Raw genomic sequence first — 12,573 nt, 5'->3', positions numbered from 1 at the left:
GCCTTTAGTGATTTGATAAGCGCACTAAGCCATATCATGATTTCGTTTTTAGTTTGATTGACAGACACTTTACCAAAACAATGGCCCATTGTGAGACACGTGTGCATTGCTTGTTATTTCAGAGTTTTACTTTAGATATGCTTTCATTTCTGCCGTTTGTAATGCAATACCCATTAGATGCCGTAAACTTGTGTACGGACAGACTTTCACAGCGCTTTGGTTTTGTCCTGAAGCTCAATCACGGCTGCGCTTAAATTAACTTGCATCTCCGCATCCAAAATACTTTTAAGATTCAGGATTTTTTATTTGTCACATACACAATACGTGACATAAAATGAAATGAAAGTAAACACAGTCGGTTATGTTTTCAGAGCATAACATCTGATATGTGGAAACAGATCCGTGCATTAATGCAGCCTATTAAAGCTGCCGCTGTCTATGATCTCATCAGTAATAATCAAATGGCAATAATGCTGAGAAAAAAAGAAAAGAAAAACCCATAACTATGATTATCTGTGAACATTCGTATACTTAAAGCACACTCAGGTACTGAAAGTACTTTTTGTTTATCACTTGTAATTGCCTTTTTCCCCTTTATTACTTTATATTTGCTTGTATGTTTTGAAGCTATATTTATTTGGTTAAATTCTTAATTATTTTGACTTATTATTTGTAATTAGTTTTAAAAGTAGCCTGCTTATATAATTTATTAAAAATACCCCAAATAAATTTGATATAATCGTGAAGCATTGGGATATCGAATTGAATCGCTGACATAATCGGATCGAATCGTGAAACCAGTGACGGTTCACACCGCTACTCATCATGCATCTGATTGGCCCAGCAGCAGAGCACGGTCCAGACACCTGTGCTGTCTCAGAGCTCACCTGGACCTCGTGACACGTGGCGTCTTGAGCCAGGGCCAGCAGGATGCTAACACTGGTCTTGAGGTGCTGGCCTGACCCAATGCCGCCCACATAACGGTGCAAGCAGCCCAAAGCCAGAGAGTGACCCGTCCTGGACACCACGTCACGCGCCGACTTCAGCCTGCGCAGAGCATCGCAGACAGAAAAACTCAAACACCGAGACAGACATAAGAAACGGCAAGAGATCTCACAACATCCATGCCACGCTTCGGTCCTGCACAAAGTGACAAAGCCACAGCTGATCATTAGGGTTAGGAACCGAGACCCAGGCCTTAATCAGAGCCAGTGATTTTCTTGATGATTTTACAATGTTTGCATTCTTTTTCTAGTCATTATTCTGTACAACACAATAAATGCTTTTAACCCTTAAATACATACCTCTGGTCTTTAGCGACCCGGGACATCATTCACTACCCTCTCGCTCCTTCATTTTTTAAAGTTAGACATTATTAATTCTAAGTATTCCTCAATCTATTCACTATAAACAATAAAAAAAAGACTGCCTGTTTTCAGATTTTTTATTTTTTTTTGTAAAAAGTGTATAGGGTCACTAGTAGGGATATCTTATCGTTTCTGACATACCGGTAAAAAAATCTCCCCACGATAAGAACTTGTCTTCCTGCGGTAATAACGATAAAGTCTAGTTGTTGACATATTTCTGTGTGTGACCGTGCGGAGCAACATCGCAGAAGGAGGACATGAAACTGAGGAGGGGTTTAATCGCTAAATGAGGAGCTGCCTCTACAATCTAGAACTTGTTTGGTCAGGGCTGTACAGTCCGACAAATTTTTTTAAATATATCGGTCTGTGCAATGAATAAATGTACTACAGAAGCATGTGTGCGGTAAAGTTGTGTATGTGTATGAGCCCGTTTACAAACCTGTTGTCCAACAAAGAGATTTACTGACATACTTTTACTACAAATTCACTACATAACATCAGTCTATTGTTTGAAATAACTTATTTTTGTAAGCAGACGTGGTTTCATATCACAAAATAAGGCAGAAATCATACATATTTGTAGTATTCTATATAGTGATAAAGACTATGTCAATTAGCATTGCATTATAAATATACTTATTCTTACAACAATACCCTAGATGGCTTGAAGAACACAGATAAACCATATGTCGTCAAAATTGTGTGTTTGTCTTCATGTTTGATCAGTTTAAGCATTTCTATCATCTTTTTACTCCACTACAGCGATAGCTGGATCGGTCGTCATCAGTTCTATTACTTCTGTGATGCATATGCTGAGTTTATGAGCAAGGGCGCCCTCTGGTGTCCAGTATGAACAAAACAGACATTATATTATATGTGTGCTCACACAACACCCTATTTTTGGTAAAAATAGGAATTATAATACTTCTCTCTAAAGAAACAGGACTTTTTTTGTCTCTCAGTGGATGCATATGATTTATCATCATTGATGTCGTTATTGCAATAAATTCCAGAAAATATCACCCATCCCTAGTCGCTAGAGACCCGAGGTATGTAAATGTGCAAGTATATTTTTCCTGCACAACAACATTTACATATCTGATGACTCAATACGTGCAATGCATCTTTATTCCTCGAGGTGGCACTGTTTGATACACAATGACGATGTGATGTTTCACTCGTAATTACCGCAGGCCTAAAACAAAAGAATATCAGCAAAAATTGAACTGGTTTGAATGGCTTTACTGCAGAGCAATCACTGTATGCAACGAGAAAATATAAATGCCACTGTCATGGTGGATGTGGTGAATAAGCTGCCAAAATACTGATTTTGAAGTCATTGAAAACGATAGTTTTGAGAATATGGTTAAGATTGCGAATATGAGCCAGATGCTGGATGTACTGTGGAAGTGCGCTCTGACGATGACCTGTTTCGTTATCTTCTACATTTCAGAAGATAACGAAATATACTTTATTTGATTCTTCTGTAATTTTTACTTAAAATATATGAGAGGTTTTTGCTATTGCAGCAGCAGTTAGAGATCCATCCATGCTAGATATATAGGTCTGGGTCGCTAAAGACCTGAATATGTAATAATGATTGGTGAAACATTCATGCATTTAAGGATTAAATGTGATGTTTTGAATGTGAAGAGGAAGACTGTATGCAAGACACGTTCTTGTATTCAGTCATACTGTTGCTGGAGGTTTGCGCTTGCATACTTGTCAAAGCTGTGCTGTGCCATCCTGGCGATGAAGGAAGCTTCTCCCACGACTTGTGCCATCCGGCCCAGAGCCTCTCCAGCAGCGCAGCGCAGGATGGGGTTGGGGTTGTCCAGCGCGCCCATCACAAGCGCTAGAGCAGATTTACGCACCTCCTCCGGGCCGAGACTGCTCTTGTTCTCAGCCAGACCCTGTACACACACAGAGGCCAATCAACATTATTAATAGAGATGAAACGGTATGAAAATTTATGATCACGATTATAGTGACCTAAATCATCACAGTTATCATCAGTATCAGTGTGCTGGAAATGTTCAAAAAGTACTGACACAAATCATTTCATGAAGTTTTGTATTTAAAATCAACAAACAATAGATAAAATTACCTTTTGTTTGCATAAACACTAAAACAATAATATTACTAATGATGTCTTGATTTTAAAATGAGAACATGACATTGTCATTTAGCAGACGCTTTTATCCACAGCGACTTACAGATGAGGACAACAGAAGCAATCAAAATCAACAACATGCAAGTGTTATGACAAGTCTTAGTTAGCATAATGCGGTACACATAGAAAGTTTTCTTTTTTTTTTTATAGAAAAAAAAGAAAGAATATAGAATTTTTTTTTTTAATAAGAAACAAATAGATAGAATAGAAAAAAATAAATCTAGTGTTAGTCTTACAAAAAAAGCAAGCAGTTAGAGAATAAATATGCAATTGATTTTAGGGTTTATTGAGTTTAGGGTTTATCTAATAGCATGAACAAAATGTTCAAATAAAGCTTTGTAAAAGTTTCATAAAATTATAACCTTTTTATTGAAAGGCTGAAATGTAAGGTTTAAGTCAAAATGATAATTGATTAATAAATGATGTATTTTATCTGCTCCATAAATAATTCAGCATTGAATTCAGTGATGTCAACGTCCAGCTCAGTTCAGCTCAAATACTATCTGTGGAATCAGGTCGATATAGCTGGAAATTAAATTCTTTATGTTGATGAAGTGAACTTAAGCAGATATTCAGTCACCTTGAGAGCGCTCAGCACCGCAGTGAATATGTTCAACTGCACAGCCTGCTGACGGACTCCTTTAGCTTGTTTAATGCATTCAGCAAAGTGATCCAGCATTTGTAACCTGGAATAGACAACAAGACATGAAGTAAATCACAAACAATGATCTGTAACGAGAGGAATGGCTAATGATATGAACCTGTCAGACCAAGTCATTTTTTCTTTATTGAACCAAACAAAGCCAAGCATTCTTGCTAAATAAAAATATTGATTTCTTAAAGGGGTCATCGGATGCAGAATTCACTTTTACAAGTTGTTTGAACTGAAATGTGTGTTGGCAGTGTGTGTACACATCCACCCTATAATGATGAAGATCCACCCAGTGTTTTTAAAATCCCCATAAGTCATAAGCAGCATCTCAGATCAAGCTGTTCACAGATGCTTGGCAAAGTTACATCACTTTGCACAGGCCCCTCCCACGATTGTTGATTGACACTAGCGTTTTACCTTAGACCCGTCCTGAGTGAACCGTCATCAGTCCGCCATTGTTTCACCGCCGGAGCAGATGTAGACAACACAACAAATCCCGACAAATGATGCCTCGTTCTATTTATGATCTGCAATGGTTGCTACGTCTCGTTCACTACACTACATTAAGGTTGCCTTTGTTGAGGGTTTATAAAGGTGTTTGTTAATGGCTAATAAATCATTTACAAATGCATTTTAAATCGTTTTTGAGCAATTATAACTGCATGAATAAGATTGGTGACTTTAACGGAAGAGAGGGGCGGGGTGAGCAGTAGCTCATTAGCATTTAAAGGGACATGCACTGAAACGGCTCGCTGTGAACAGAGCTGTCAAGGTAAAAAGGGTGTTGTTTTACACTACCATTGAGAAATGTTAACCAAAGCATGTTATAGACTTTTCATTAAGAGCCTAAAGAATCATACCAACTTGTGGAAAATGGGTGAAAATCCAATGACCCCTTAAAAAAAAAAAAAATGTACTGACCCTTTTTATCTTTTATATGGTACTGTATTTGAACTTTAATATACAGATGGACTCCAAGTCCATTTGTATGTGACCCCAAGTAAAATATAGAAAGCAAAAGGCCAACACAATACTGAGTGGAAGCACCTGTGTTTGAAAGAGACGTGGGGAAAGACGACTCCAAACAGAGCGACAGAGGCGTCTATCACAGACACGCCGAGCGGCAGCGGTCCAGGCACGGCCTCCACGGCTGGGATGCGCAGGTAAATGGAGGACGGGTCGTGTTCGAGAGCGCCGCTGCCTGACGCACTGTTGGGCTGCAGCTGTGGCACAAACACATCACAAACACTGTGTTAAAGTCATGCTGAACAGATCCTGTGCACTAAGAAAACTGCAGAGAAGGCCAAGCACAGGGGTTATAATGTGAGATATAAAATGCACAGTTGCCAGTACTGGAGCTCCACACACACACACACACACATATAAATATATGTATATACACAAACATATATATTATATACAGAAATTGAAAATATAAATGAATCCTTAAATCTATAAAAGTTATTGATTTCCTCTTTTATCTTTGATTAACACATCACAGCAGCTATTAGCTGCTATTACTTTAAGAGCTGCTGCTGAACGTGACGTGGATCTTACATGCTACATGCACAGTTTTAAGGCAGCTTTAATCACCTTTTTGTAACTTCATGACTTAACTGACCACGACAGTGCAGGCATGTAGTTTATTTTGCACGTTGATATAAAAAAAATACAGGCTACAGAAAGCACAGTACAGTTTCTGCGCTCATTTGACTTGAGCCTGGCGCTGAAGTGAAGCTGGAGCACGCGTCTGAAACGTCTCCAGATTGATGTGGTCGTAAAGACGTCCTGCAACTGAATAAATGCACTTCTTATCAAGAACAAAAGTGGCAGAAACAGCAGTTGAGAGTGGGGTGGCCGTCCCTGCGTTAATTGCGTCAAACATTTTTAACGTGTTAAACGGAAAAAAATAATCGGCTGCGTTAACGCGTTAATTTTGACAGCACTAATGTATATGTGTGTGTGTGCATGTTTATGTGGTTTATGAGGACACAAATTTGTATAATGACATGGGTATGACAGAGGTACAATATGAAGGTGGTTTATGAGGACACTGCCTATGTCCCCGTAATTCAAAAGGCTTAAAAAACATACTAAATGGTGTTTTTTTTTAAATCTAAAAATGCACAAAGTCTCCTGTGAGGGCTAAGTTTAGGTGTAGGGTTGGTGTAGGGCAATAGCACACACAGTTTGTTCAGTATACAAACCATTACGCCTATGGTGAGTCCCCATAAACCACAAAAACCAACGTGTGTGTGTGTGTGTGTGTATATGTGTGTGTGTGCGTGTGTGTGTGTGTATATGTGTAAAAAATGCATTTTACGGAGGCAGTAGGCTACGCACATGTGAAGCATCATTCCCGCATCCATGCCCGCCCTCACCCCATGTTTGCGGTTGAATGCAAATGATCATAACTGATAGACAACTATGTCCAGGAAAAGACATCAGCAGTCCGCCCCCGAAATAAGAATGAAAAAGAAAAAAAAAAAAAAGAAGCCCAAGATGAAGCCTGTGCATCACTTTCAGGTAAATCACGTTCATAATCCTGTGAAACGTTTTTTAAGTAATAATTTCACCACCAACAACGCATCTGCTTTTATATTCTAGTTTGCATGACTTAAAATGCATTATATAAAAACAATGAGGCAATAATTATTGGTAAATTAATATTAATCAGGTTTCACTGAATAACACTGTTAAAATACATAATGTAATACAAAATAAACAACTTATGCGCATTACATTATTAAAAATGCCAGCAAGGTGAGCCAAAGGCCTGATAACTGCTGTTGTTACACTAACAGGACAAACAAATCCTTGTTTAATATTGAACAAACATTTCATTCAAAAATCCACTTAAGCTTTCATTTCTGGCCACCTTTACGATAGAAATGCAACAGCCTCTTTTATCATAGTTTTATCAGGTTTTATCATAGTAAAACTGCTTAGTTTTCTTTTAAGTGATATCTGAATGCTTAAGACAATAAAATCATAGCATTATGTAACTCTATAGAGCTACAACTGTAATTTATAAATAATAATTTTCTTTTATGTATTATTAAAGTTCTATTTTGACCCCCCATTTGGCCGGCAGCGGCCCTGGCAGTTGCTATTATTAATCAATAAAGGAACATCGTTAAAATAAATTACCTGATCTTCAATGGACTTATGATCTGTTTCCTGAAGCCACGAGCCCATCAGCACGCTGTCGTCGTAATGACAGAGCGAGCGCAGCAGAGATGTGGTGGTGTTGGCCGAGTTATCTGTGAGCGTGAACTCTGCCACCAGCTCCCTCAGAAGAGCGTTAAAACTGCCTGTCAATCATGGGGAAATCATAACTCATAATCAGCTCTCATGTCATCAGTGCTGTCAGCAGCAGTGCAGCTGTTTGTGAAGGACTTGCCTTCGTATGTCTTGGGCGGCAGCAGAGCCAGTATGTCGTAGAGTCGCAGTCGAACCATGGCAGCGCTGGCCTTCAGATGAGCTCCGTGAACCTTGATCACTGCAGGAACGCTGCACAACAAAAACACGTCTGTGATGCGGTTTGTGCATTTTAGCACAACGGTGCAAAAAATAAACACTGCCACAGCACAACATGAGATGACTCAAAACATTTTAAAAAATCGTACAAACTGTACACCACATTTTATCCAGGTGTTATGAAAAAAAATAGTAATTTTGACTTTTCATACCTTAATTCCGACTTTATTTCTCACAATTCTGAGTTTATATCTTAAAATGTTGAATTAACTCAAAGAATTGCCAACCTGCCTGATTTTGTCGGCAAAAGGATTTGTCCGAATCACAAAATGTATTTTATGAACAAAATATTAATTTTGTGAATGGAATATGTGATTGTTAAAATGAAAATGAAATGGAATGTACCAAGACATTTTGGGATGCAGACAGATTACATAAAAATGATATAAACTCAGAATTCAGAGGGAAAAAAGGAATTGTCAGATTGGAACTCTGAACAAAAACCTCACTGGATTATTACAATTAATGGCTAAATGAATGTTTGGAAATGTAAACTGATATTTCCTACTGACACACTACAGCAGAAGATAGAAATAACTGACTTAAAACCATTTTTAGCTCCTGATATACTAGTGTTCTAATCATTCTGGCCATCACTGTAGATATTATGGATTCGCTTCATAAATAAATTTGTATGAAATTGACATCACTGTAAATGATCCAGATGTTGATTTTTAGTTTTAGTCGCCTGATAGAAGCTAGATGAAATGTGTCCCTGCAGCACAAAAGCAGTCATCAGTAACACAGGTATATTTGTAGCAATAGCCAACAATACATTGTATGGATCAAAATTATACATTTCTCTTTTATGACAAAAATCATTAGGATATTAAGATCATGTTCCATGAAGATATTTAGTAAATTTCCTACCGTAAATATATCAAAACTTCATTTTTCAATATTACACAATATCCACAATATTCATTGCTAAGAACTTAATTTGGACAACTTTAAAGGTGATTTTCTCCATTTTTAGATTTTGTCCTATCGTAACAAACCAGACATCAATGGAAAGCTTATTTATTCAGCTTTCAGATGATGTATAAATCTCAATTTGAGAAAATTGACCCTTATGACTGGTTTTATGGTCCAGGGTCACAAATATGATATCATACACCAAGCACTTCTCAGTTCCTATGATTTCAGCTCATCAGTGCTGAGCGGTGGCATAAACACTGTGCTGGGTCACTGACTGAGACATCATGGTCATGGCACACTCGATGGGCGTCATCAGTCTGCGGATCACGTCCTCCGTCAGCAGCTCCGGACAATGAGCCACGAAACTGCGCATGGCTGCGAGGAACAAGCAATATGAGTTTTTCACAATGCAGACTGAGAAACAGAGCAGAGAGGGTGATGGAGGAATGGTTTGAGGTGTTTTACCGCACAGAGCGCCGGCACGACCCTCCAGCATCACCTGCCAGCTGAAGGAGTCTCCTCTGGCCTTCTCGGCCTCCAGCTCCTTCTGAGAGCGAGGAAACACGTTACGCCACAGCAGCAGCATCTTCGGCAGGTGGTAGCGCACTAAAGACGGCCCTGAGAGGATGACCACAGGTTCATGTGTTCAGGTTAGGGCTGCAACATTATATTCCAGTATTCGGTTTTAAAAAATAATTTTGCCCGAGTCGAGTAATCTGCTAAATTTTGTTGTGTCCAGGCTGGACTATTGCAATGCTCTCTTGGCAGGTCTTCCAGCCAGTTCTATCAAACCTCTACAATTAATCCAGAACACGGCAGCATGATTCATCTTTAATGAGCCAAAAAGAACACACATCACACCTCTGTTCATCAGTTTGCACTGGCTACCAATAGCTGCTCGCATAAAATTCAAGCCATTAATGTTTGCCTACAAAACCACCTCTGGCTCGGACCCCTTTACCTAAATTCATTACTTCAGACTTATGTGCCTCTAGAAGCTTGTGTTCTGCAAGTGAACGTCACTTTATTGTTCATCAAAATCACTTTCACAGACTTTTACATTAACTGTTCCCTCCTGCCCAACTCAATCCCAGCAGCTGAGTCATCTTCAAGAATCGGCTAAAACACATCTCTTCCATCTTTATTTGACCCTCGAACTCTAAAAAAAACCCTTGCTGCATGTATTAGGCTAACCAGGACTTGTTATAGCACTTGCATATCATTGCTCTCTTGCTGATTTTGATTGCTTCTATTGTCCTCATTTGTTAGTTGCTTTGGCTAAAGCGTCTGCTAAATGACTAAATGAAAATACCAGAAGTGGTGTATTTCACAGACAAGAATACATGAAACACATTATTAGACCGTTTTCCAAGACTGCATGATATTAAACCCATTTAAAAATCATAAAGCATAATGCTATTGTGAATTCACAAACGCTACGACTCAATTAAATAAATCTGCGATGCAGGTTTAACATGCTTTAATTATTAACATGCGTGTAGGTTACGTGCGTGCGTCTCCGTTCACAGTAAACGCTGCTCTGCACAAACTCTTATCATTTACATGTGTGGAGCGTCTCAAACTCATCTCTGCATGCTGTTGTGAGTTTGAGTTTATTATAACCTTCATCTGGGAACACAACGTGCACCATTTCATCAGATTTGTAAGGTAAATCACCTACGCAAACACAGGAGAATACATTAATATCTTTCTCAATATGCTAACGGTTTATCAAGATTTAAAAATAAAAGCTCAAACCCTCGCTCTGAGTTTACACATTCTGATGTCCACATATTCAAGAAATTACAGCAGCTACAGGATTTCTGTCACAAAGAAATGGCCAAATATGAAAGATTAAGTGGACATTTGAATCAAATGATGTTTGGTCAATATTAAATGATTAGATCGCACAGGAAACCGTAAAACAATCGTCAGGCCATTGGTGTCCTCTGCAGGCCTTTGTTAATGTGTAATGTGCATTAGCTTTGTTTATAATACATTATGTATTTTAAAAGTTTTGTTCAATAAAACCATATGATTACTTGCAGTTGATACTTTATTAGAACTGATTATTATTGCCTAATAGCTATAATGCATTTTATGAAGTCATTTTAAAAGCTATTCTTCGCTTAGGTCTATTTTTATTAGCACAAAAAATGAATTATAATTATCAGATTACTTGATTAATCGTCAGAATAATCGACAGATTACTCGATTACCAAAACAATGTTTAGTGACAGCCCTAGTTCAGGTGTCCTTGTGCTTCTAGCCGGAGTCTGAGGGAAGGGATGGACTCACCTAAGGTCATGAGGGCTCCTAACAGCAGCCAGCCCGCTTGAGTGCGCTGCAGAGACAGACGGCTGTTCTGGGCTGCGGAGCGCAGCAGATCTTCTGCTATACTCACCACCATCTGAAACACATCCAGCTCAGTTACACTACAGTAATCTGACAGCAGAAGCATAGGTGTTGCTCTAAAGGAATCTGCAATAGTAGCTTGAGTTTCTGCAGTGATTTAGTTTGAGACAATTTTTTAGCTTTTTTGTGAAACTTCTGATAAAACTGGCTTCTATAGACCAAGTCTGTGTTTGCAAACAGTGATGATGTTTCTTTGTGGGCGGAGCCTATCTGGTGGCAGACCATTTCAGTTTTCAAGTAGCAGTCTATGGAAGGCATGAAATAATAAAAGAAAGGTGACGTAACTGCTGCAAGTGATGTAACTGTGCCGTCTACTCTGAATCGGTCTATTACTCTAGCTTTAAAGCAGGGGAGTCCAATCCTACTAGATAGTACTAGGATAGTAGAACAGAATTAATGCTTTTTCACTGGGCAATGTAAACTGACTATCGCAGAACTGTAAAGCCTGCCACTGACGTCACTGCCATTGTATGAATGTCTTCAGGTGTGTTTATTTAAGGTTGGAGCTAAACTCAGTGACAGTGGTCCTCCAGGAACAGGACTAGACACTACTGCTTTAAAAGGAGTGTTTCATGCCGTTTATTATCACAATTATTGTCCATCAGTTTGTAAATATGAATGTAAGTCACACTAACAGTAATGCATGCTATGGATGTCTATAAAGCAATACACCAGGATAAACATCCAAACATGATTGCTTTCAGACTTCTGTGTGTAAAAGACTTTATTATAATCAGCGGCCCTTCATATTTGAGAGATGTGGTTTAAACTTGCATTCATCTGGGCCTAGTTTGCTGGATACTTTAAGGGATAGTTCGCCCAAAAATGAAAAATCTGTCATTAATTACTCCCGTAAGACCTCCATTCATCTTCGATGGTCAGAAAGCTCTTGAATTTCATCAAAAATATCTTAATTTGTGTTCTGAAAATGAACAGAGGTCTTACGGGTTTGGAACAACATCAGGGTGAGTAATTAATGACAGAATTTTCATTTTTGGGTGGACTAACCCTTTAATAGTTATAAAAAAAAATCATTTTTATAAAACTGAATTTTGGAATTGCGTGATTTGTAGGGCTGCATGACATAAACAACTCACACTGAGACATGTTGAATAGCTATATTTGGAAAAAACTAATAATTTGAGAAAGATTAGGGGTGATTTTGTTGGAGTGCATCAGCACAGCACATTAAAAAAAGGACAGTTTTCTTCAGGGCTGAACGATTTAAAACAAATATGGGTTTTCCAAACATGGCTATACTCTTCACAAGAACTAACTCCAATCTCTTTTAGTATCCATAAAGTGAGTTTAAAAAAATGGTTATTATTAAATCAAAATATTAAACAAAATAAGAATTATATTGCAACAATACTAGAGTACTGTAAAATAAAAAATAGAGTATCTAATTAAAATGACCTTATAGTGCAACTGTAAAATCACAATACTACTATTTACATCTTCATTTTCAAATGTTAACCCATCAAGCTTTTTTTGGCTGTTTACCAGCA

The 12,573-nt window shown here is 38.2% G+C and overlaps 1 protein-coding gene across 2 annotated transcripts in view; it reads right to left on the bottom strand.

Annotated features, from left to right (window-relative positions):
* Positions 1-12,573, bottom strand: part of heatr5b (HEAT repeat containing 5B) — a gene marked incomplete at its 5' end in the record, with an annotated part of 75,984 nt that overhangs the window by 35,002 nt on the left and 28,409 nt on the right. For both annotated transcript variants that reach the window (XM_079439597.1, XM_079439598.1), the window contains 9 exons: positions 888-1,047; positions 3,090-3,280; positions 4,121-4,226; positions 5,240-5,415; positions 7,343-7,502; positions 7,592-7,705; positions 8,926-9,025; positions 9,116-9,268; positions 10,949-11,060. In XM_079439597.1, coding sequence (XP_079295723.1) covers positions 888-1,047; positions 3,090-3,280; positions 4,121-4,226; positions 5,240-5,415; positions 7,343-7,502; positions 7,592-7,705; positions 8,926-9,025; positions 9,116-9,268; positions 10,949-11,060 — 1,272 coding nt within the window. The remainder of the gene's footprint in view (positions 1-887; positions 1,048-3,089; positions 3,281-4,120; positions 4,227-5,239; positions 5,416-7,342; positions 7,503-7,591; positions 7,706-8,925; positions 9,026-9,115; positions 9,269-10,948; positions 11,061-12,573) is intronic.

The sequence above is a fragment of the Barbus barbus genome (assembly GCF_936440315.1).
Source record: "Barbus barbus genome assembly, chromosome: 18".
In the NCBI taxonomy this organism is placed as follows: Eukaryota; Metazoa; Chordata; class Actinopteri; order Cypriniformes; family Cyprinidae; genus Barbus; species Barbus barbus.
The sequence above is the reverse complement of the archived record's forward strand: the minus strand, read 5'-3'. Positions and strand labels throughout refer to the sequence as shown.